Source organism: Mesoplodon mirus, assembly GCF_964341445.2.
Source record: "Mesoplodon mirus genome assembly, chromosome: 4".
NCBI classification, from domain to species: domain Eukaryota; kingdom Metazoa; phylum Chordata; class Mammalia; order Artiodactyla; family Ziphiidae; genus Mesoplodon; species Mesoplodon mirus.
In genome coordinates this window covers 126,656,507-126,680,039 of record NC_138979.1, presented here as the reverse complement: position 1 = coordinate 126,680,039, position 23,533 = coordinate 126,656,507, and the positions used below count along the sequence as shown (strand labels likewise).

Below are 23,533 nucleotides of genomic sequence, written 5' to 3'. Positions count from 1 at the left end.
AAGTCTTGGAGGCGGTGGTAGAGTGATAAAGATGGAACAAAAGGACTGCCATGGTCCCAGGTGCACAGAGCATGGTCTAGAAGGAGGTTGTGGAATGTAGGTAGATGTCCATTTGGCCCTGTGGGGAGGGAATGGCTGACAAAGGGCCAGAATGGGGCCCGCTGAAGCATGAGGTCCAGGAAAGGCGCCCTCTAGCTGGGATCCAAGGGCAGTACTGGCTGAGAGCAGAGGCTGTGTGTGCTATGTTCTTGGGGCCCTCAGTGAAATTTCTGACAGGATTTCCTAGGAATGGCAGGTACGCTGCTGGCTCCAGCTGCCTGTGTTCTCCCCTCTGTGGTCTAGGACTGATTTTCTAGCCAGTCAGAGGTATGTTATCCATAAAATATGCCTTCCCTCCGAGTTAGCCCTAAACTATGCTAGAAATGTAAAGGAAATTGTGGTTAATTTGGTTATTGATACTTCCCTTATATCCTTCCAGCTTCTGTATAAAGTATTTCAATAGGTGTACTTGTCTTGCCTCCACTTTTAAAATTACCACCATATCAGTCAAAGACTATAATCCCTGCCACACTTCCTTCAATTCCAATACCAGAATCTTGGCCAGCATCTTAAAATTCACAGTGAATAAAGAAAACAGGTCTCTAATTTAAATACGCTTGACCTTCTGTGGGGAGCAAAGTAATCACAGCTTTGTCATGCTCTGGTTTGGTTCAGTGGGTATAAAAACATGTTCAGATAAAATCAGGATAGATCCAAATTTCCCCCCATCCTTCAAACTAAACCCAAGCAAAGTGTTGTTCTGGTTTGTAGTCTCTTTGGCTTAGGACTAGGCTTGCCCAAGGATTTCTCCATTGGAGATGGTGTGTGTACCCAGTCTTGCCAAAAGTGTGACTTTGTAACTTGTCGTCCTTATAAGACCCTGCTCCCTTCTAACTAGGTGCATCGTTTTTTTTCTGTACACTTATAAGAATGAGAAGTCCCCTATCAATTATGCTAAGCCAAGTGGTGTTTTGCTGGCATGCTCTCTGCTAGCCTGGAAAATATGAATTTCTCTCCAGGAGCAAAATCTTGTATGAATTGTTTCCCAGTTTTTCTCTCCACTTTGAAATCTACTTCAAAGTTATTATTTGGCTAACAGCTTATGTTTTCCTTCCCTTGAGGTCTATAGGATTTGCCTCTGATGTGTGGATGGGGCACAGGTTATCCTTCTACTCTGTCATTTTTATCCATGTTACATATGAACATAATCATTCTCACCTCCAAATATGAAACTAAACCTTTAGGAAATTGCAAAAGCCTGTTTCACCTCTATTTAATCTTTAAAGATGTTCAGCCCAAGAAGGGAATAGTCTCCCACCTATGCTCTATGATTAAAACTTAAGGATCAATGAACTGATAGCAAATGTATCATCGATGGTAGACTCTTTAAAGATAGGAATTTTTTAAAAATTAGTTCAGGGTTTGATTCTCGTTTTGGATAACACCACTAAATATAGCTCTACACACTCTATCCTGGGAGCTTAATAATCTAATAGAGACCAGTTAGATCATGTACAGTATCACAAAGCTTAGTGATTATTTTCTCCATAGGCAATTAAAAAATGCTTAGACTTAGTTATATTATGTAGAGACAACACAAAGTGAATACGACGGTACTTTGCGATCCTCTCTTTCCAGAAGAAGAGAAGTTGAGTTATATAGGGAGTGAATGTGTGGCTCTGTTTTCAGAACGTGTGAGAAGCTAGCTTCAAGGGCATGTCAACATTCATGATGACGTACTGAGTTAAGTTCAAATTTTTCCTGCATTACCATGTGAAATCCTGCCAGGAAGCTGTTCAGTACCTAAATTATTTCTTTCCAGTCTGTGATTCTTGTAGGCAGAAAAGTGAATTATGTGTATGAATCCATTCCTATAGTTATCTTTCAACAGTACCTAAGGCAGCAGCCAAGTCGCCTCTCTATTATCATTTACAGAAAATAGACTTCAGTCTTCCACTCAGCTGTGCCAGAAACCCTAGATTTTTGCTTTCAGAATTGAGACTTTGAAGTAATGATAATAGCTACCATTTACAGAACATCCACTATAGGTCAGATACTGTGCAAGATGCCTTACATGTTTTTTCCTTTATTTGCTTTTTTAAAGTTATACAGTTTTTGTAAATTACAAAATAATTGTTTTCACAGATCAGGTAATACAGGGCTATGTAAAGAAAAAATATTTGGTGATTGCTGCCACTACCGCCCTGCAATCGCATCGCTTTGGTAACTGCTTTGTCTCCTTCCACCTTTTACAGTGCTCACGCGCACCTGATACCTAATTCTCCCATTATCCCTATAAGGTCAGTGGCTCTATCTCTATGTTATGGATAGGGGAAATAAAACCTAATGCAGTTATTAGCTCTAAGGAACTGAGCATTAACGTAGAGGTCTCTTTGTAGAAACCACACTGTTTTCACTGGGATAAAGAAAAGTGGGTAATGAAGATGCTTAAGGGAAAATCGTTGTGTTTCTGGAACCATGAAGAAGCAAAAGCTCCTTCCATGTTGCCAGCCCCCTCTGAGTAGTCACCCCTGTGTCCACAGCGCAGTCACCTTCCCTCCTGCTCTGCCAGCAGTGCGGGGGCAAAGCACAGGGTCAGCGTCTCGTCCCGTCACCCTGAGGCCCCGTGTTCCTCCAGGCGGTTATTGGACAGCAACTTGGTGTTGACATAGCTTTGTGGCTCAGCATCTGGAAGAGTTTGTTTAAAGCAAATTATTTTCCACTCACAGATTGTTTAAAAATAGGCCTGCTCATCAAATGTAAATTCTAGAAAGAATATAATTATATTTTGGATGTCTTTTTGTCCCTAATCATGCCTTAGTAAAATAAACTGCAACGACAAATTAGTGAAATACCTAAGCTAAAAGAGATGTGTAACTGTAGAATTTTGAGCCCGATTCCTCTTCTTTCACTTACATTTTGTTCTCAAATAAAAGGAAAAGTTTTTTTCTTTTTTCAAATTTATGAAAATGCTTCAAGACTTCGAGGAATGAAGAGCTTAAGTGATCTATCTCCTAATGAGCAAGGGTATTTTCCTTCCTAAGTGTAGCAACTGGATATCCTCTTAACAAAGCAGTATTTTTCTTAAGGCCCAGATATGGACACTCACTTCACTGTATAAAGGTCTCATCCGGTTTGCTTTCCAGTCATGTGATGAAATCCAGTGCAACACCTTATTCCATTGGCTCTAAAATGCACCCGAGTTCCCCTTGCCATGGGAAGCAAGTAAAGGGACGCATGTGGAGCGTGCTGTCTTTGGACATGGTGTGCCTAGAGCTCTTCTCTCGCTTTACAGAGGGAGGAAATCCACTGACACACACACCACGCTTGTGCCTACCGGCCATGCTCTGATAGCTATTTACCCAAGGAACAATGCCTAAAACCTCTGTCCATGATCTCACAAGGTAATCAGAGCCAGCTATGGTCAGTAGTTGGATGGAAGAACTCCAGAAAAAATAGCTGAGGCTGCCATAAGTCATCTCAGTGATTTGTTGGTAATTCTGGGCTCTCAGAGAGTAAGGAATCAGTGTCCCAGAGTGGTGCCTGGGAGCATTGTGTAGGCAATGGATCTTCTCTGTTATTTAAGCCTCTTAAGGACTTTTAATTTTTAAAAGAATTTTTTATTGAAGTGTGTTGATTTATAATATTATGTTTTAGGTAGGCAGCATAGAGATTTAGTATTTTTACAGTTTATATTCCATTAAAAGTTATTACAAGATAATGGCTATAATTCCCTGTACTGTACAGTATATCCTTGCTGCTTATGTATTTTATACACAGTAGTTTGTATCTCTTAATCCCATACCCCTAACGCACCCCTCCCCCTTCCCTCTCCCCACTGGTACCCACTTGTTTGTTCCCTATATCTGTGAATCTGTTTCTGTTTTGTTATACACATACATTTGTATTATTTTTTTAATTCCACATACAAGTAATATCATACAGTATTTATCTTTCTCTGTCTGACTTATTTCACTAAGCAAGATAATTTCTAGGTCCATCCACGTGGCTGCAAATGGCAGAATGTCATTCTTTTTTACGGCTGAGTAATATTCCATTGTGTATATATAGCACATCATTCTTTAAAAATTGAGGTATAGTTGATGTACAATATAAAGTACAGGTATAAAACATAGTGATTCACAATTTTTAAAGGTTATACTCCATTTATAATTATTATAAAACATTGACTATATTCCCTGTGTTGTACAGTATATCCTTGTAGCTTATTTACTTTATATATAATAGCTTGTACTTCTTAATCCCCTACCTCTATCTTGCCCCTCCCTCCTTCTCTCTCCCCACTGGTAACCACTAGATTGTTCTCTGTACAAGTCTGTTTCTTTTTTGCTATATTCACTATTTTGCTTTATTTTTTAGATTTCACATATAAGTGATATCAGTTTTCATTCTTTTTTATGGATGAGTATTATTCCATTGTATATATACACCACATCTTCTTTATGCATTCATCTGGTGATGGACACTTAGGTTGCTTCCATATCTTGGCAATTCTAAGTAATGCTGCTATGTACATGGGGTGCATGTATCTGTTCGAATTAGTGTTTTAGTTTTTCCCAGATATATACTCAGCTGTGGAATTGCTAGGTCATATGGTAGTTCAATTTTTAGTTTTTTGAGAAACATCCATATTGTTTTCCATAGTGGCTGCACCAATTTATATTCCCACCAACAGTTTATGAGTGTTCCTTTTTCTCCACATCCTCTCCAACATTTGTTATTTGTGGGGTTTTTTGATGTTAGCCATTCTGACAGGCGTGAGGTGATTTCTCATTGTATACCACATCTTCTTTATCCATTAGTCTGTTGATGGACACGGATTGCTTCCATATCTTGGCTATTCTAAATAGTGCTGCTATGAACATTAGAGTGCATGTATCTTTTAAATTTTTTTTTCATTTTTTTTGGATATATGCCCAGGAGTGGAATTGCTGGGTCATATGGTAGTTCTATTTTTAGTTTTTTGAGGAACGTCCATACTGTTTTCCATAGTGGCTTCATCAATTACAGAAATTTGATTTCATGTTTCATAAACATTATAGAATATTCTCATGGGTAGATATAAAATTTTTCAGTATACCTCTCCAAATAAAAAGCAAAGCAAAAGTATTTTTATGTTTCTCGAATATGAACAAAGTACCGTACTAGATAGTTAACACAGTGCATGGCACCTAGTAGGGCTCAATAGGTGTTTGTTGAATAAATAAATGCATAAAAGAACATGGAGTTCCCAGAATTAACAATTGGCAATAGCTGACATCAGAGTTAAAGTAGACTTTGAGTTCCTTCCAATGGAAATACTTCTGGCAGGTACCAGTGAACTGAAGATTTTTCTAAATCAACGTGGAGAGCAGTGTGATATCACAATATTAGCTCCATTCCAACCCACTTATTCTTCCATGCTTGCAGCTCTGGTGCAGTCAATGAAAGGTATATCTAGGAAAGTTAGAATGCAATTTGGCCCATAGCTGGTAAGTAAATATGAAAATTGGAGTGAATCTAAATATTGAAAGGAAACTGAATTTGTGGGTGACCTGCTGGGTTGGATAGTACTGGAATCATTTGGCTGATGATGCTAATCAGTCACCATTTCATTTTGAAATGGAAGACCAGTAATCAAATAAGTTTAGTAAAATTTGTGTTTACAGAGATCTAGTCAAAATGATTCTGTATTTTCCTAGTGGAAGTCATGTTTTGCCTTTCTAATTAAATATTTGCTTACATGTGTGTGATACAATGTCTCTGAATGAAGCAAAAAGGACACTTCTAATTCTTACAGGAATTAGAATTTAGGTTTTTCTTTGTCTCAAGGCCCCAAGTTACCAGAAAAATATATTTGTATTTATCTGTTACCTGTATCAGTTGGATTATCAAACTCTGAAAATCTTACAGCATGTGTATAACAAGAATGAGTCAACAAGCATGAGAGCACCACTGGATGAGATGTAGAATTCTGCTTAAGCCATTTTCCAGTACTTTTCCCTTAAGAATATTACTTAATCCTTGGTTTCCTCACCTGTAAAATGAGGATAATATACCTGCTGTCCACATTACAGGTTGTTGAGAGAGGCAATCAGATATGATAGGATGGCAGAACCATGCAGAGTATAAAAGTATGAACTTGGAGTCTGAGGGGCCTCAGTTTGAGCTCTGGAACTTCCACTAACTCTGTGATATTGAGCAAGTAACTTAACTTTAGTTTCCTCATCTGTCAAATGGGGATAAAGATAATACCCATCCCACACACTTGTTCAGAGGATTAAGTAAGAAGATGTATGTAAAGTACCAAGTATCTATGATAATGACTAACATTGATGAGCACTTCCTGTGTCTCAGGTACCTGGTAACATGCATGTATATGCTCTCTAGGGTATAAATAAACTGTGTCAGGTGGAGGCCTGGTTAGTGTGCTTTTCCTTTCCCAACCTTTGCTCCCACATGGTGGCCTCGCTTCTACAGTCCATAGACCCATCAAGTGAAGAGTTCTTACCGAGGATGTTTACCAAGCAGTAGGGAAGAGACCATTTTACAGGATCTACTGCTCCTGAGAGGAAAGCCCTGGGGTGATGACCTAGGAGATCTCTAGCCCAGGAGTTGGATATGGTTGGCTCCCAGAAAAAGCAGACCTATGATCTTGCACTCTGGATGCATTTCTGTAGGAAGGATCATGTCGCAAGGGTCCAGGGCTCTGGGAAAAGGAAACCACAGCCAAAAGGAATGAGCAGGAAGAGGCTAGTTATTCATGTCCTTCCTCCCCCTCAAATCAGCCTCCACCTTTTGATTGTCATTGCCTTCAACTACCAAAGAAATTACCTGTTATTTTACTATTAAAACTAGTTTTATTATCATCATAATTGCCATTATTATTAACAGCTAATGTATAGTAAATGCTTACAGAGGGCAAAGTTCATTGACTTATTTATCATCACAACAACAATCCTATGAGGAAGATTCTGTTATTATCTTTATTTTACAGATGAGTAAAGTGAGGATAAATCAGAGGATAAAATACCCGCTTAAGCTAGCAAGTGGTATTGCTGGGATTCAAAGCTTGGGACTGTCTGGCTCTGACCCCCTATTTCTAACTACTGTACTACCCCCTGATTTGCTTAATTATTCACAGCTGAGTTCAAACTCAACAAGGCACTTGAGTCAAAAATCCATGTGTTACATTTCTTCGTACCTACCTAACATCCAAGCTGGTAGAAATTAGGCAATGGGCCATCAGTAAATGCTATTTGCATTGACATATACACACTACTATATATAAAATAGATAACTAATAAGAACCTACTGTATAGCACAGGGAACTCTACTCAATACTCTGTAATGACCTATATGGGAAAAGAATCTAAAAAAGAGGGGATATATGTATATGTATAACTGATTCACTTTGCTGTACAGCAGAAACTAACACGACATTGTAAATCAACTGTACTCCAATAAAAATTCATTTTAAAAAAGATGTAATAGAAGTCCTCTCTTTAAATTTTGATGATTTAGCACACTAGATTTTTAAATGATAGACACATCTTTATACCTGTTTTATTTAGGGAAAGCCATGCTAATCTGCACTTTCATTCAAAGTCATTGGTTCCTCTGTTGCTGAAGAACCTAGATGGCCTCTGACCTCCCCATCTCTCCTGCCCTCAGGGCTTCAGAGTGGGTGAGGATGGAGAGAAAGCTTGGGCTAGAAGCAGGGAGGACTGGTGTTGGTCAGTCTGGACCCAGGCAGCCTAGTTTCTTTCATCCCCAGGAGAGCTGCCTCCTTTCCTTGCTTTGCCTTCTAGGCTGCCTTCCTCACAACAAAAGAGCAGTGCCTAGGAGTTCGCTCAGCACTTTCAGAGTCTTTCCAACAGAAATGAACTTCTGCTCAACTTGTCCTCAAGTCTCTTTTGAAAACCAAAATAAATAACTGGGGTTAATAGTCAATGTGCCGTAACAGAAACAAAAAAATCCCATTTTGTAGCAGAGAGAGTGAACTTTAACCTTCTGAGAATTTTTGGTTTTCCAATATGACATGTCTTTTATGGTTTTAAGGTACGTTCCCATGTGTTTTTTTCATGTCACAAAAAAAGGGTTTTCTTGGGATTAATGTAATTTATTGTAATTAATCCTCTTAAATGAAAAGATGAATTTGAGTGTAGAATTGTAGCTAGAGTTTTTAAAACATTTATCAGTAAAAGCTATAGGGTTTACTCTCTAAACAAGCGCATTTAAATGTATCAGGTTAATTACATGGCTACAAAGTTGGATGAAAAGCCTTGATTGGATTTGTTCTGTTCTGCTGACACAGCCTTAATTGCACATGATAAGAAAACACTTTTAGTCAGTGAGTGAATCAGACTGCCATGATCACTCCAGCAACCTCCTCCAGTGAAATTTCAAACAAGCGTCATGTCAGTGCTTGCCTTATGGGAAAAAAATTAAATGCTGAACGTTTCCCCTTATTTACTATTCAGTATTCAAATTTTAAGAGGGAGAGAGATCCTTTGTGCTGTACCTCCAAAAAGGAAACAGTCACTCAACCTTATTTAAGAACCCACATGTATTGTTGTAATTGTACTGTAATGAATTATAAAACTCAGGGCAAACTACAGTGATTTCTTTAGCAAGTTCCAAAAGTAGAACTGACTGGATTCCAGCAGTCAAGGTATTTCAACCTTGGGTAATCAATCAAAGGGCTGGAAAGAAATAAATTGAAGGTAACCCAGTACTCTCAACACCATTGATTTATCATTTATCATAGCAAGTGTTACACACACTGATTGCCCACTTTCTTGAGGAAGTCTACAATCAACTGCTATTTATCCACAGCCGATTTCTAACCTAACGCCAGTTTAAACTATTGAGGCAATGGAATCGGGACTAATTGTAACATTCACTTTAGAAAAACATAATTAGAAAGGTAAATATTCAGGAGCCAAATATACATTCCTTCTGGATTATGCAGTTATGGATTACCAGTATGGATTACTAGTTTATCTATATGGTTAATCCCCTCTATTAGTGTGGATGATCCAGGATTGGATGCAACTATTGACATGTTGAAAATGATGTTAGTTATTATATGACATTAGTTTCACTAATTCCATCAAAGATATTTTTTCTTTGCCAACAATCTTCCCTTTAAGGCCTGTTGTTATGCATGTAATTTTGTTTACTTTGGGGGTTTCCTAATTTTAAAAAGCATGAATCTAGGCATGATTATTCATCTTTGGGGAAAAATAAGTCCCTAATAATTTTGGGCTTGAAGGGAAGTTAAAACAGTAATTTATTCTGTTTCACGGTCCCAAAGATGACCTTTCTTCTCTCTCGTGCAGCAACCATCCACCATGAGTTATGCAAGACACATCATTAAGAAGGAAGGCTTGGGACTCCAGGGTCTCAACAAAGGATTTACAGCAACTTTGGGACGTCACGGAGTTTTCAACATGGTTTATTTCGGCTTCTACTACAATGTCAAAAACATTATTCCTGTCAATAAGGTAACTGTTTAATAGATTAAAATCCTAGAGGAAAAATCCTATCAATGATGATAGTTGCATTTGTAGAGTATTTATCCTTCCAAGTCACTGTGCTGAACTCTTATGTCTCTTATCTAAGTTGATCCCCACATCAGCCTTGTTTATTGAGCGTTGTGATCCCTATTTTGAATTCAGAAACAAAGGCTTAGAAAGATAAAGTAAATTGCTCAGAGTCACATAATAAAGAGCAAAGCAGAGCCTTGAACCCAAGTCTGACACCAAAACTCATCTTCTTGAAGAGTGCACCATTACACCTGAATGCTTCACATTTATCACTAATAGAAATTTCTAGAAACTGTTATTACTTAATTTTTATCTCAGAAGCATAACTTTCTCAAGAAAGTTGAAATTTTCATAGTGTAAATAAATTTTGAGTTCATGAGGGAAAATTATCAGCCTAAAATTTAAATTTTACCCAGATAGTAATTTTTAAATTCACCTAAGTTAATTAGGGTAAGTAGTAAATCAACTCTTCTAGGATCATTCACTTTTGATATAAAATAATAATAATAATTTTTAATGGTAACTTACAGATGTCAGCAGCCTTTCAACTTTGACAAGATAAAAGTAACACATGATGTTTTAAAATGAGCATCTTTTACTAGAACATCACAGAATTTTCTCCCACCATCATACTGCTTGCCTGCAATCAAAATTGCAATTCTGAAAGCACCAGCTGGGGAAACATTTTTCACATGGAGGCAGTTTCCCACAGGGATTCAGTTCTTCATTTTGCTTAGTACAAAAGTATTGAAGAACTTTTTATAAAGAATAAAAATATTTCTAATATGGCTATCACCTGATTCTATAAGGTAATGTTGGTTACAGTTGCCTTTTTCCAGCTATCCCCTGTAACCTAGGCCAGTACTTATCTCAAGTAACAGCTAAATCCAAGGCATGTTCCCTATTTAACCATCTGTTGACATTGCCTCACTCGCCAAAATTGTTAACCAGGTTTCACTCTATTTAGAAACCTCACTTTTTGAGTATAACCTTATGTTTTGTTGGTCTGAAATCTATGAATGGCCACAGAATATATAGATCCCCCCACTGACTGACAATTCTGACTCTGGTGGTCCTCAGAGCTCTTCTCCTGTTGAGTTCTTGAAATACAGAAGTAGAGTACAATAAACACTTTGGTCGTGGATGACATGACAGAGTTCAACTCTACATACATTAAAAAAATGTTTTTAGCAGGAACAGTTTAATAATCTTTGGAGCCCTGGGTGAAATGAAAATGTTCAAAAATTAAGAATTTCAAGACAGCAACTGTAGAGCAATAAACCAAGCATGGGGCTCCTCTAAGTGCAGGCTCTGGGCAACTGCACAAGTCACACACCCATGAAGCTGATGTTTTTTAAACTCTGAGATGAGTGATTTATACAACGTGGGAGAAATGTCCATGCCTCTATTTCTCCAGCTATCCAAAGGCTTGCAGCAGATAGAAATTACACACAATGAAATGAATGATATAATTTACAAATATCATATAAATAATATATATTTTATTATATATATTTGTGCATGTATTTTAATGCATACGTTATTACAATAATATGAACTTGGTTATATTTAAAGAAGAATTTCAGAAAGATCAATAAGATTTATATATGATCGTGTTACTAATGCTTAAAAAAATCCACGAATGCAAACTTCATTCTACAATTAATCAATACACTTAAGTTTTAAATGTTATGCATTATGAAAAAAAAGAAGCTTAAATATTTATTTATTACTTAAAAGACATCATAGTATTCTGAAATTATGGAAAGAGCTCACTTATCTTGCCAGCTTACAAGGGTCAGATTATATTGGCCCTTATAGGCCACACTAAGGATTCTTCTGTTTATCTGAAGAGCACTGGGAAGCGAACAAAAGATTTTAAGCCGAGGAATTACCTGATCATTCTGGCTGCAGCGTGGAGAATGGGTGGAATGGGGGTGGTGTGCAAAAGACAGAGCGTAACATGGAAATGATTGTTATGTGCAATGCTGGGGTCTTGGACTACAGTGTTCATGGTGAAGACAAGGAGAAGTGGACAGATTTGAGAAATGTTGAGAAGACAAAATCTATAGGATGTGGTGATCGAGTCTACATGCATGTTGATAAAAGGGGTAGTGGGGAGGGATGGTATCTAGGTTTGGGGCTTGAACAACTGAAAGGATAATGGTGCCATTCATTGAGAATGAACAAGTTTGGGGGAGAATATTATGGGCTGAGCCTGGAAAACTGAGTTTAACCACATTTGGACTCTGAAGTGCAGATGTTGAATCAGTGATTGCACGTGGGATCTTGAGAGGAGAGCTCTGAAATGGAGATAGACATCTAGACAGCAGTAGTGTACCCGGGCGAACATACTTTTACTGGGGAATGATCATGGGCCAATCACTTTACTGCTCTGAGCTTCAGTGTTTTTAATCTGTAAATTGAAAAGCTAAGATTGTCCTTTCTACCTGACAAAGTGGTTTTGAGGATTAAGATAAATAATACATGAAGTTGTTTGTGCATTTAAGGTGCCGTGGAAGTGTTAAGTGTGGAGGTGCTAATGACAGGTATGGGAGGAGGAGTAGAGATGGCACGGAGGGTGGTGGAAGCAGTTAGCGTCTAAACTGTGTGAAGAACTTTTCCCCAGGACTGTTCCTTCTGCACTTAAATGAACGCTGTGGGGTTAGTTGTGGGTTTTGCTTTCAGGGGTTTTTTGCCTAGAAGAAAGTCATTGATCTTATGTGTTCTGTAATCTAAGCCTGATTCAAAACTGGGAAACCAGTATTCTTTAAATTTAAACCATAATAAATCAGTCCTTTGTGAAGAGGAAGATATGATAATCATTAAAACATGTTGAAGAACGTCATCAAGTTGTTAACCATGAGGAGGAGGTGGTGTTCCTTGAAGACTTTTTTCCATCTTTGCTCTAGGCTGGCTCTAGCCATACGCTCCAGACAGTTTGTTTACAGGGTTATTGTTTCAATTCCCTCACCCAGCAATTGGTCATTCTGTTGTCCCAAGGGAATTTGAGATTTCAACAACTCTGACTGGCATGGGATAATTCTAGATTTTTCTTTAATTTAACATTTTTTAAATTGATAAATTGTCTACCAGCGTTTTCCATTTTCAAAGTATTTAATTTTACAAGAAACTGTCCATAATGATCATGTCTGAGAAGTGGAAATGGAGAGTCCTATGCGTGTGTGTTTGTGTGGAGCGGTGGGGAGAGCAGGAAAAAGCAGGGAGCAGTGGAGGGAAAGTACTTTTTCTTTACAGCATCCTGAGCTGTTGGAAGCTTCTACAACAAGCATGTATTAATTTTATAATAGGAAATAAATTTTAATAGAATCTTATAAAATAGACTACCTAGTTAACTTTTTAACACTTTACTTAACTCTAAGACTATGTCTACAGAGGTAAAATAAGAACTTGAAACAGTAAGTTCAGATAACTCAGGTCAGATACCCACCCTGAAGTTTTTAACTTTAACTCTTCAGATTGGTAATCTCTGGTACTTACATTTTTCAAGCTTCACAGAAATATCCTGACCTTCTGTGCCATTTTGTACTATTAAAACCATTTTTGTAGACTTCATGATTTTGCCTGATCCTTGTCACAATAACTGTCATTTTCAGATAAGGAAAGAAAAACAGGAAGTAAAGGCCCAAACTGAAAGTTACTGACATAATTTATCTGCAGGTATACAGCAGTGGGAAGGAAAGAACCAGAGGCCAGAACTCTTTCTGCTATACCATGTAATGCTTTAACTCTACATCTTACCTTGTCTTTTGTCACACATAAATTGTCACTTTAAAATGATTACTAAAATTTAAATAAGTGAACTGGCTACAATATCTAGACAGTGTAACCAGATTCTGCTTTTGCCTCATTCAGACCTGGAACCTGGTCTTCCCTTTTCACATCCTTAGTCTCTGATCCATAGAAACAAAGGATTATGAGACATGACCCTGGAAGAGCTGGGCATTACCAGTTTGAAAATGGGGCTGTGTTATATTCTTGCAGACTTATTTTTAGAATCTAAATATTCCTATAGAATGGTGAATAAGTGGTTACAATAGAAAAGTTTTCTTTGAATATTAACTGACCATGGAATTCATTTAATGGTGGCATTCATTTTCATCTTGCAGTAAATGGAATGGAATGTCAGTATAAAGAATTATCCCTTCTCCCCAAAAAGAGGCCATCACTTCTTAAAGTAAAGCCTTCTAGAAATAGATATTGATTAACTTAAATGCTGACATCTTTTTAAAATATCAGTGAAGGTAAGCTTTGATTGCAAAACCGAGTTCTTTCATTTCCATTCCAAGGTAGGGTGTTCAGAGCATTTTATTTGTGATGTTGACACACAAATGAGAACGGTAAGATTTAAATGTTACATCTCTTTGATAACTTTGTCTTCTAGTTCCATATTTACTGCTTTTCCTATATTTCCATAAGTAAAATAATAATAATAATAGTAGAAATTGATGTCTAATGTTCATGGCTGTCAACAGTATTAAACTGTGCTTTCACTTTGCATCCTAATTAAGCATGTTTGCAGGTTATTTTGCCAAAAACAATAGACCTTTTGTGTTGAATTCTGCCATGATATAAATCACATGTGTGGGTTAGAAATATTCTAGGAGAGAACAATTTTTCATAGGTTCAATCCTTCTTACTTAATAAACCATTTAGACCTGTCCCTGTGGTCATTTTACTACAGACGGTATTAAGTCAAACATTTTATTTTCTCCTAAGGTAATATCCATAAAAGATTGCCTTTTAGAAATGCAAATGTTTTTCTTTTACTTTTGATTTTTAATATTATCTTTGTTTTGTAAATTCTGTAGAAAGTCTGAGGGTGGTGCCAGATGCACTTCAGTTTATCAGAAGAAATGTGGAGTTATGTTAGTTTCATGATTTAGAGCTCTGTCCTTCCCTAAGGTGTGCACTGGGCTGAATGAAAAATGCACCTTTGGGTTCCAGTGGAGAACTTAGACAGAGCTGTTTATATTTTGAAAAGAAGAATCTCAGTAGAATTAGATCATAGTAGGATTTAATTTATGACCATTTATTTTTCTGATTCTCTCTTACTTGATCATTAGTCTTACCAATCATCCGGTAATGGGAAGGGCAAGAGCATTAAAGTTTCATTAAGAGCAAGTCTCCTTTCTGGTAACCACTGGGGTAAAACAGCAAGTATATATATTATCTATAAAATTCCGGGACATGTGACAAGATTCTGCGGTAAAAAGTGGTATCTTTCATTGGCAGTTTTCACAGACTCCCTGGGGTGTGTGTGTGTGTGTTTCAGGAGAGGAGGGCATGGGGGAGGGCAGAGGGAAGTGGGACAAGGGTTCAGACACTTTCTTAAATAAACTTCAGGCCAAAAGTTTCCAGTCAGGTACCACCCAAGTGGATGGAAATGAGGTGCAAGTGGCTTTAGATTCTTAGTGGGTGCCTTCTATTTATTCATTCCAGAAGTGTTCATGGCACATCTATCATAGGTCGGGCACCATCTCGCTAAGTGTCAGCACTGCTCCTGCCTTAATGGGGTTTACAGTCTAGTCGAGGAGACAGACAATAAACAAGTCATTACACAGGGAACTGAATCGTGATAAGTGCCATGAAAGAAAACTGTGAAGCTGTGGGAAGTTTTAACCAAAGACCCTAATTAGACCCACAGCAGCGCATGGTGGGGATATAGGAAAGGCTTTCCTTTAAAAAAGGTGTTTAGGCTGGAGCTCAAGGATGAGGCTTAGCCAGGCCAAGATGAAGAGGATGAGCAGAGACCAGAGAGAACAGGATGTGTGAGTGCACAGAAGCAGAAGGAGGCTTGGGGAACCTCGGAGAAGATAAAGAACGAGGGTAGCTGGTGTATGGTGAACGGGTGCAGGGACGGGAGGCAGTGGAGGCTGCAGTGGGTAGCTGGGCCAGAATGTTTTAGGCATGTTTAAGGCAGTTGATTCCCCTTAAATGATTTAACTGAGGGGCATGTCCAACAAACGTATCACATAAGTGGAACTAAATGGGCATGGGAAAGTTTCATTTATAGAAGTCCAGAGGTGGAGGCTCATGAAATAAACATGGTTCAAAGACTTCTTCTTGATCATCTGCCGACTCCCACATCAAAGCATCTCAGTGTGTCCTTGTCCTGACTTCTCAACATTTAGGATTTTGTTCTGGGATCCTGGTTTGTTAGTTTTCCTTGGGGTCAGTGCCTTTATTAAGGCAAGGAATAGAGTACACAAAAACAGAAAAATCCTACTGGGCTCCCAAGAAAATATATTAGTACTTTCCTGCATTTTGTCTGATAACACTCAGTGATATAAGTGACTCTCAGAAGGTATTATCTACCTATCTATATTTATTTATTTATTTGTAGAGAGATACTTACAAATAATAGATAAAGAGAGGGGTGTGTGCGTATATATATACATATATGAAATAATCAAGTGATAACTGTTATGCTTAAATCCTAGCCCATTTTGACATTGTATGTATTTTATAATTTGAGCTAAGTGGGTAAGACCTTTAAAATTATTTTATATTTCACAACCCTTTAAAGAACAGATATCTTAGAAGGGGAAAGGAATTTTCATGCCTATTTTCTGAATGGCTACATTTAGATGCTGAGCTTTTAACAAGACTTTGATTTCATTCCAGAGCCCAGAGCCCTACAAGGATAGGATCTTGGGAACACTCCACATTCCTTAAAGAATGCTTATCAACTAAACCATCTCATTTTAGTTAGTGACCTTCTGTGGAGTGAGGACCTAGCATTTCCCCAAATTATCTCACATGAAGAAAAAACAAACACTGTAATAGATTCTACTGATAGCTGTGAAGTGGAAACAATTTAACTTTTAATTAAGCTCCAATAGTAGGTATTTTCATTGGGGAACAAGACAGCATGATACCATAATGTCAGGGGAAAAATGTTTTTGTCAAAGTTTATGATCAAAGCAACAAAAGAGAGCCAAGATTAGAGAAAATGAAAGGTGCACACTGAGAGCTGAATTTACTCCTAGTTGACTTGGATCCACTAAGACTAACAATATCTAAAATGCAAATTTCTTCTTTTAAAAAAAAAAAAGGCAGTTCACTCTCACCTCAAGCTGCCTCCTTGTTCAGTTACCAGGAGGCAACTATAATTTCAACACACCACATCATTTTCATGACAAGCATGGTCAGCTGTGGGGAAGGCAATGCTAAGCTGCATTATTTGCCTTGCGGTTGCCACCGGGTGCTTAACCAGTGTGTGTATTTACCTCCTTTGCAATTTGCTTCTTAGACCTTGGTTCTTTGTGTCTTATGTCTTTATAAAGGAGAGATACAGCATTTATTAAACACCTGTGATGTGTCAGGACCGGTATACCTACAGGGATGAATGTGACATGGCACAGCCCCTTCCTTTAAGAGGCTCTGGGCTTTGGAGTGACATTTATTACAAGACTGGGTTTTCTGCAATTTCATCACATGGGGATAATCATGAACTTTATGCTTGTATCACCTCTTACTTGCAGCCTTGAGGAATGAAGGACTGCATCATGACCACCCCTTCAACTATTGATGATGATGTGCTACAAAAGGGATGGAATGGATTAAGTATAGAATTGATGTGTGCTAAAACTGACCATTTGTAAAATTATGGAAATAACCGTGATAGATCCTATTGAAATTGGTTTTGACCACATGTTTATATATCATCTAATTACTAATTAATTGATTTGTTAAAATGTTCGATTCTTTTTTAGTCACCCTTGTTATGGTCATAACATTCTCATTATCAAACAATTTACTTACCCGCTGGGCGGGGGAGGGAGCTGAAAAGAAGAGTTCTGCAAAGAAATACTTTGCAATACCCTGAAAATCATGTGACTCCTTGTACAACCACCATATTGTCTTTAATTTTCTTATCCGAAGCATTTTATGGCAGTCTCTTTTAGTCACTTCTAAACAATAACTTTAGTTCTTCAAATGGCAAACCCATTTTAGCAATTTTTGACAAGGAGCATGAAATCCACTGTAGAATCATCCAAGGCCAATCCTGAGCAGAGATTGAACAATCCTGAACAGTCCTCTCAGTGTGCTCATTTTAATGTTGTCTGAGGAAGCAGGATATACTGACTTCAAGTTGGGTCATTAGGAACTCTGTTAAAATGACTCAAAGCTAAAATCAGAGAGGATCTCAAATTTGGTGTGGTACCAAGAGGAATTAAAGGATGAGTGAATTGCAGCAAAAGAAATGTGATTTGGGTTGACATGAAGTAGGAAGATTCTAAGAGTAGACTTTAATGTGTACATTCATGCTGAGCTCCCTTAAATGAGAAGCCCATCACTGCAATTTGCTCAGCCTAACCTTGTGAGGAGCAGCAGGCTTCCTGGCTGGTCTCCCTCACCACCCCTACCTCTCACTAGCTAACAAATCCTGCTTTCCCCCTCTTCCTTAACCCCCTCCTTCTGGCATACCTCTGTGTGGAATGTCTTCTTAAAGATGCCAGACCCTAATCACAAAGGCCTGTGCAATGGGCAAAGGTTCTCTGTTTATCAAGCTAGCAGCCAGCTGGCCAGTCACTAACCAAGACATCAAAGTCCATGCCAGGGAAGGTAAAAAGGGAGGCACATGCTTCTTTTGATGAAAATATTTTGCCTCTCTGCATATTAACTCCTTAAGTGCCATTGCTTTAAATTATTGGTGCAGTCTTTAGCTGCTGTATAATGTTTGGATTGGATGCTTAAATTAGTTACAAATATGTAGTGTGTTGATTGTTAACTATTTTAAGTCATATGTTCCCACTTCTGAGGACTTGGTGCCTTTTGTTGAATTTTTAGAGGTTGTGGAACATCACTGCCGCCAGTGTTTTAGGATCACTTATTAGTGTCTCTTGTTAAGCTGTAGAGTCTATAAACAATATGTCCTGTCAGGAAATTCATTGATCTTCCCAAAGAAGGGCTGGTAAACACATCTCTTTAGCTCTGCACTCACACAAAGATTGCAATGTGATAGAAACAGCCAGAGAGTTCTAGTAAGAGACCTGATGTTAAATCTCAATTCTGATACTTACTAGTTAGCCATGTCTCTTTGACAAATTATACATGTCTCTCTGTCTCAGTTTTCTCATTTGTAAAATGAAAATGCTAACATCATCCTTAAAATGTTTGTAGGAAAATTGAATAATTTTAAAAATTATGAATGTTGGATTTTGAATTGCTATTGCAAAATAAGGTCAATTCATGTAATAGCCTCTAATACTTAAAGCTACTCAGCTCCAGTTTAGAGTCCCATATTTTATGAGAAAATTTAGAAAATATTTAGGGGACAAGAATAAAACTCATCTGTAAATAGGGAGATAATACACACTACTACTCAAAATAAATATTTAAAAGGAACTGTGGTTTTTAAGCACGAGGAAGAAAAGATTATTGCAATAATGGTTTTTAAATCATGATGAATGGTGACAGTTGATTACCCTTGCAAGTGAGCAAAAAACTGGAGTAAAATAGTTCAGGCATATGCATGAGGAATGTGGGTCAGGAACAAAGGAAGTCCCCTGATTGATTACAGTTGGAGCAAATTATGGAAGTTAGTTGGAAGTGTTTAATAACAGAATAGATTTTTTATCAACATTAATATCTATTTACATAATTAAGCTGTGATCCATCAAAAATATTTTACTTAGGCTGGGTGACCTTTTTTACCAATCAATTTTTAAAATTTTTATTTTATTGTGGTAAAAACATATGACATGAGATCTACACACAACAAGTTTTTAAGTGCACAATACATCATTGTTGTCCGTAGGTACAGTGTTGTACATCAGATCTCTAGAGCTTATTCATCTTGCTTAGCTGAATCGTTATGCCTGTTGATTAGTAACTCATTTCCCCCTCTCCCAACCCTTGGCAACCGCTGTTCCACTCTTTGATTCTATGAATTTGAGTATTTTATATACATCAATATAAGTGGAATCATGCAGTATTTATCCTTCTGTGACTGGCTTATTTCACTTTACATGTGTCTTCAAGGTTCATCCATGTTGTTACATATTGCAGAATTTCCTTCTTTGTAAAGATGAATGGTATTCCATTGTATGTATATACTACGTTTCTTATCCCTTCATCTGTCAATGTACATTTAGGTTGTTTCCGTATCTTGGCTGTTGTGAATAGTGCTGTGATGAATATAAGAGTGCTAATATCACTTTGAGATTCTGATTTCATGTCTTTTGGAGAACTACTAAGAAGTGGGATTGCTGGATTATATAATAGTTCTATTTTTAATCTTTAAGAAACCTCTATACTATTTCCCATAGAGCCTACACCATTTTGCATTCCTATCAACAGTGTACAATGGTTCCAATTTCTCCACATCCTTGCCAACACTTGTCTTTTGTTTTTTTTTAATAATAGTCATCCTCACAGATATGAAGTGATATTTCTCTGTGGTTTTGATTTACATTTCCCAGGTTATTAATGACATTCAGCATTTTTTCATATACCTGTTGGCCGTTTGTAAGTCTTCTTTGGAGAATGTCTATTCAAGTCCTTTGCCCATTTTTAAGTCAGTTTATTAGTTTTCTTTGTATTGAATTGTAGGAGATCCTTATATATTTTAATATTAACCCCTCATCAGATATATGGTTTGCAAATATTTTCTCCTACTCCATAAGTTTCCTTTTTACACTTTTGTTTCCTTTGCTGTTCAGAAGTTTTTAGTTTGGCATAGTCCCACATGTTTACTTTCATTTTTATTGCCTGTGCTTTTGGTGTCATATCCATGAAATCACTGCTAAGGCCAATAACATAAAACTTTTCCCATATGTTTTCTTCTAGGAGGTTTATGGTTTCAGGTCTTATTTTAAGTCTTTAATTCATTTTGAGTTGATTTTTGTGTATGGTATAAGGGTTCATTTTCATTCCTTTGTAAGTGGATACCTAGTTTTCCCAGCACCATTTGTTGAAGATTGTCCTTTCCCTAGTGTGGGTTTTTGGTACCTTTGTTGAAGATTGGTTGACCATATATGCTTGGATTTATTTCTGGGCTTACTATTCTGTTCCATTGGTCTGTATGTCTGGCTTTATGTCAGTACCATACTGTTATAATTACTGTAGCTTTGTAATATGTTTTGCAATATATTTTGAAATCAGGAAGTGTGATGCCTCCAACTTTATTCATCTTTCTCAGGGTTAATTTGGCTACTGGTGGTCTTTTGTGATTCCATATGAATCATATATATTTTTACTTTCTATGAAAAATGTTATTGAAATTTTTACAAGGATTGCATAGAATCTGAAGATCATTTGGGGTAGTATGGAAATTTCAACAACACTAAGTCTTCTAATACATGAACATGGAATGTCTTTGTGTTTGTTTCTCTTTTTAATTTTTTTTTTTTTTTTTTTTTTTGCTGTATGCGGGCCTCTCACTGTTGTGGCCTCTCCCGTTGCGGAGCACAGGCTCCGGACGTGCAGGCTCAACGGCCATGGCTCACGGGCCCAACCGCTCTGCGGCATGTGGGATCTTCCCAGACCGGGGCACGAACCCGTGTCCCCTGCATCGGCAGGCGGACTCTCAACCACTGCGCCACCAGGGAAGCCCTCGTTTTAAATTTTTTCACCAATGTTTTGGAGTTTTCAGTATACAAGTCTTTCACCTCCTTAGTTCAGTTTATTACTAAGTATTTTTATTTTTGTTGGTGCTATTGTAAATGGGATTGTTCTCCTAATTTCCTTTTCAGATAGTTCACTGTTACTGTGTAGAAACATGAGTGATTTTGTATCCTGCAGCTTTACTAAAGTAATTTATTAGTTCTAAATGGTTTGTTATGGAGTCTTTAGGTTTTTCTACATATAAGACCATGTCATATGTAACAGGGACAATTTTATTTCTCCTGACTTTTTTTTTAACATCTTTATTGGAGTATAATTGCTTTACATTGGTGTGTTAGTTTCTGCTTTATAACAAAGTGAATCAGCTATACATATACATATATCCCCATATATCCCACCTCTGACATCTCCCTCCAACCCTCCCTATCCCACCCCTCTAGGTGGTCACAAAGCACCAAGCTGATCTCCCTGTGCTATGAGGCTGCTTCCCACTAGCTATCTGTTTTACATTTGGTAGTTTATATAAGTCCATGCCACTCTCTCACTTTGTCCCAGCTTACCCTTCCCCCTCCCCATGTCCTCAAGTCCATTCTCTACGTCTGCATCTTTATTCTTGTCCTGCCCCTAGGTTCTTCAGAACCATTTTTTTTCTTTTTTAGATTCCATATATATGTGTTAGCATATGGTATTTGTATTTCTCTTTCTGACTTACTTCACTCTGTATGACAGTCACTAGGTCCATACAATCACTACAAATAACTCAATTTCATTTCTTTTTATGGCTGAGTAATATTCCTTTGTATATATGTGCTACATATTCTTTATCCATTCATCTGTGGATGGACACTTAGGTTGCTTCCATGTCCTAGGTATTGTAAATAGAGCTGCAATGAACATTGTGGTACATGACTCTTTTTTTTTTTTTTTTTTTTTTGTCTTTTTTTTTTTTTCTTAACAAATTTAATCAGTTATACATATACATATGTTTCCATATCCCCTCCCTTTTGCGTCTCCCTCCCACCCTCCCTATCCCACCCCTCCAGGCGGTCACAAAGCACCGAGCTGATCTCCCTGTGCTATGCGGCTGCTTCCCACTAGCTATCTACCTTACGTTTGGTAGTGTATATATGTCCATGTGGCTCTTTCACTTTGTCACAGCTTACCCTTCCCCCTCCCCATATCCTCAAGTCCATTCTCTAGTAGGTCTGTGTCTTTATTCCTGTCTTACCCCTATGTTCTTCATAACATTTTTTTCTTAAATTCCATATATATGTGTTAGCATACAGTATTTGTCTTTCTCTTTCTGACTTACTTCACTCTGTGTGACAGACTCTACGTGTATCCACCTCATTACAAATAGCTCAATTTCATTTCTTTTTATGGCTGAGTAATATTCTATTGTATATATGTGCCACATCTTCTTTTTGAATTATGGTTTTCTCAGGGTATATGCCCAGTAGTGGGATTGCTGGGTCATATGGTATTTCTATTTTTACTTTTCTAAGGAACTTCCATACTGTTCTCCATAGTGGCTGGACCAATTCACATTCCCACCAGCAGTGCAAGAGGGTTCCCTTTTCTCCACACCCTCTCCAGCATTTATTGTTTCTAGATTTTTTGATGATGGCCATTCTGACTGGTGTGAGATGATATCTCATTGTAGTTTTGATTTGCATTTCTCTAATGATTAATGTTGTTGAGCATTCTTTCATTTGTTTGGTGGCAATCTGTATATCTTCTTTGGAGAAATGTCTATTTAGGTCTTCTGCCCATTTTTGGATTGAGTTGTTTGTTTTTTTGATATTGAGCTGCTTGTAAATTTTGGAGATTAATCCTTTGTCAGTTGATACATTTGCAAATATTATCTCCCATTCTGAGGGCTGTCTTTTCATCTTCTTTATAGTTTCCTTTGCTGTGCAAAAGCTTTGAAGTTTCATTAGGTCCCATTTGTTTATTTCTGGTTTTATTTCGATTTCTCTAGGAGGTGGGTCAAAAAGGATCTTGCTGTGATTTATGTCATAGAGTGTTCTGCCTATGTTTTCCTCTAAGAGTTTGATACTGTCTGGCCTTATATTTAGGTCTTTAATCCATTTTGAGTTTATTTTTGTGTATAGTGTTAGGGAGTGTTCTGATTTCATTCTTTTACATGTAGCTGTCCAGCATCACTTATTGAAGAGGCTGTCTTTTCTCCATTGTATATTCCTGCCTCCTTTATCAAAAATAAGGTGACCATATGAGCATGGGTTTATCTTTGGGCTTTCTATCCTGTTCCACTGATCTATATTTCTGTTTTTGTACCACTACCATACTGTCTTGATTACTGTAGCTTTGTAGTATAGTCTGAAGTC

General features: G+C 37.5%; 1 protein-coding gene across 4 annotated transcripts in view; it reads left to right on the top strand.

The window, feature by feature from the left end:
• SLC25A21 (solute carrier family 25 member 21) overlaps positions 1-23,533 on the top strand; it is a 501,423-nt gene that overhangs the window by 452,321 nt on the left and 25,569 nt on the right. For all 4 annotated transcript variants that reach the window (XM_082618620.1, XM_082618618.1, XM_082618619.1 and 1 more), the window contains one exon: positions 9,384-9,548. In XM_082618620.1, coding sequence (XP_082474746.1) covers positions 9,384-9,548 — 165 coding nt within the window. The remainder of the gene's footprint in view (positions 1-9,383; positions 9,549-23,533) is intronic.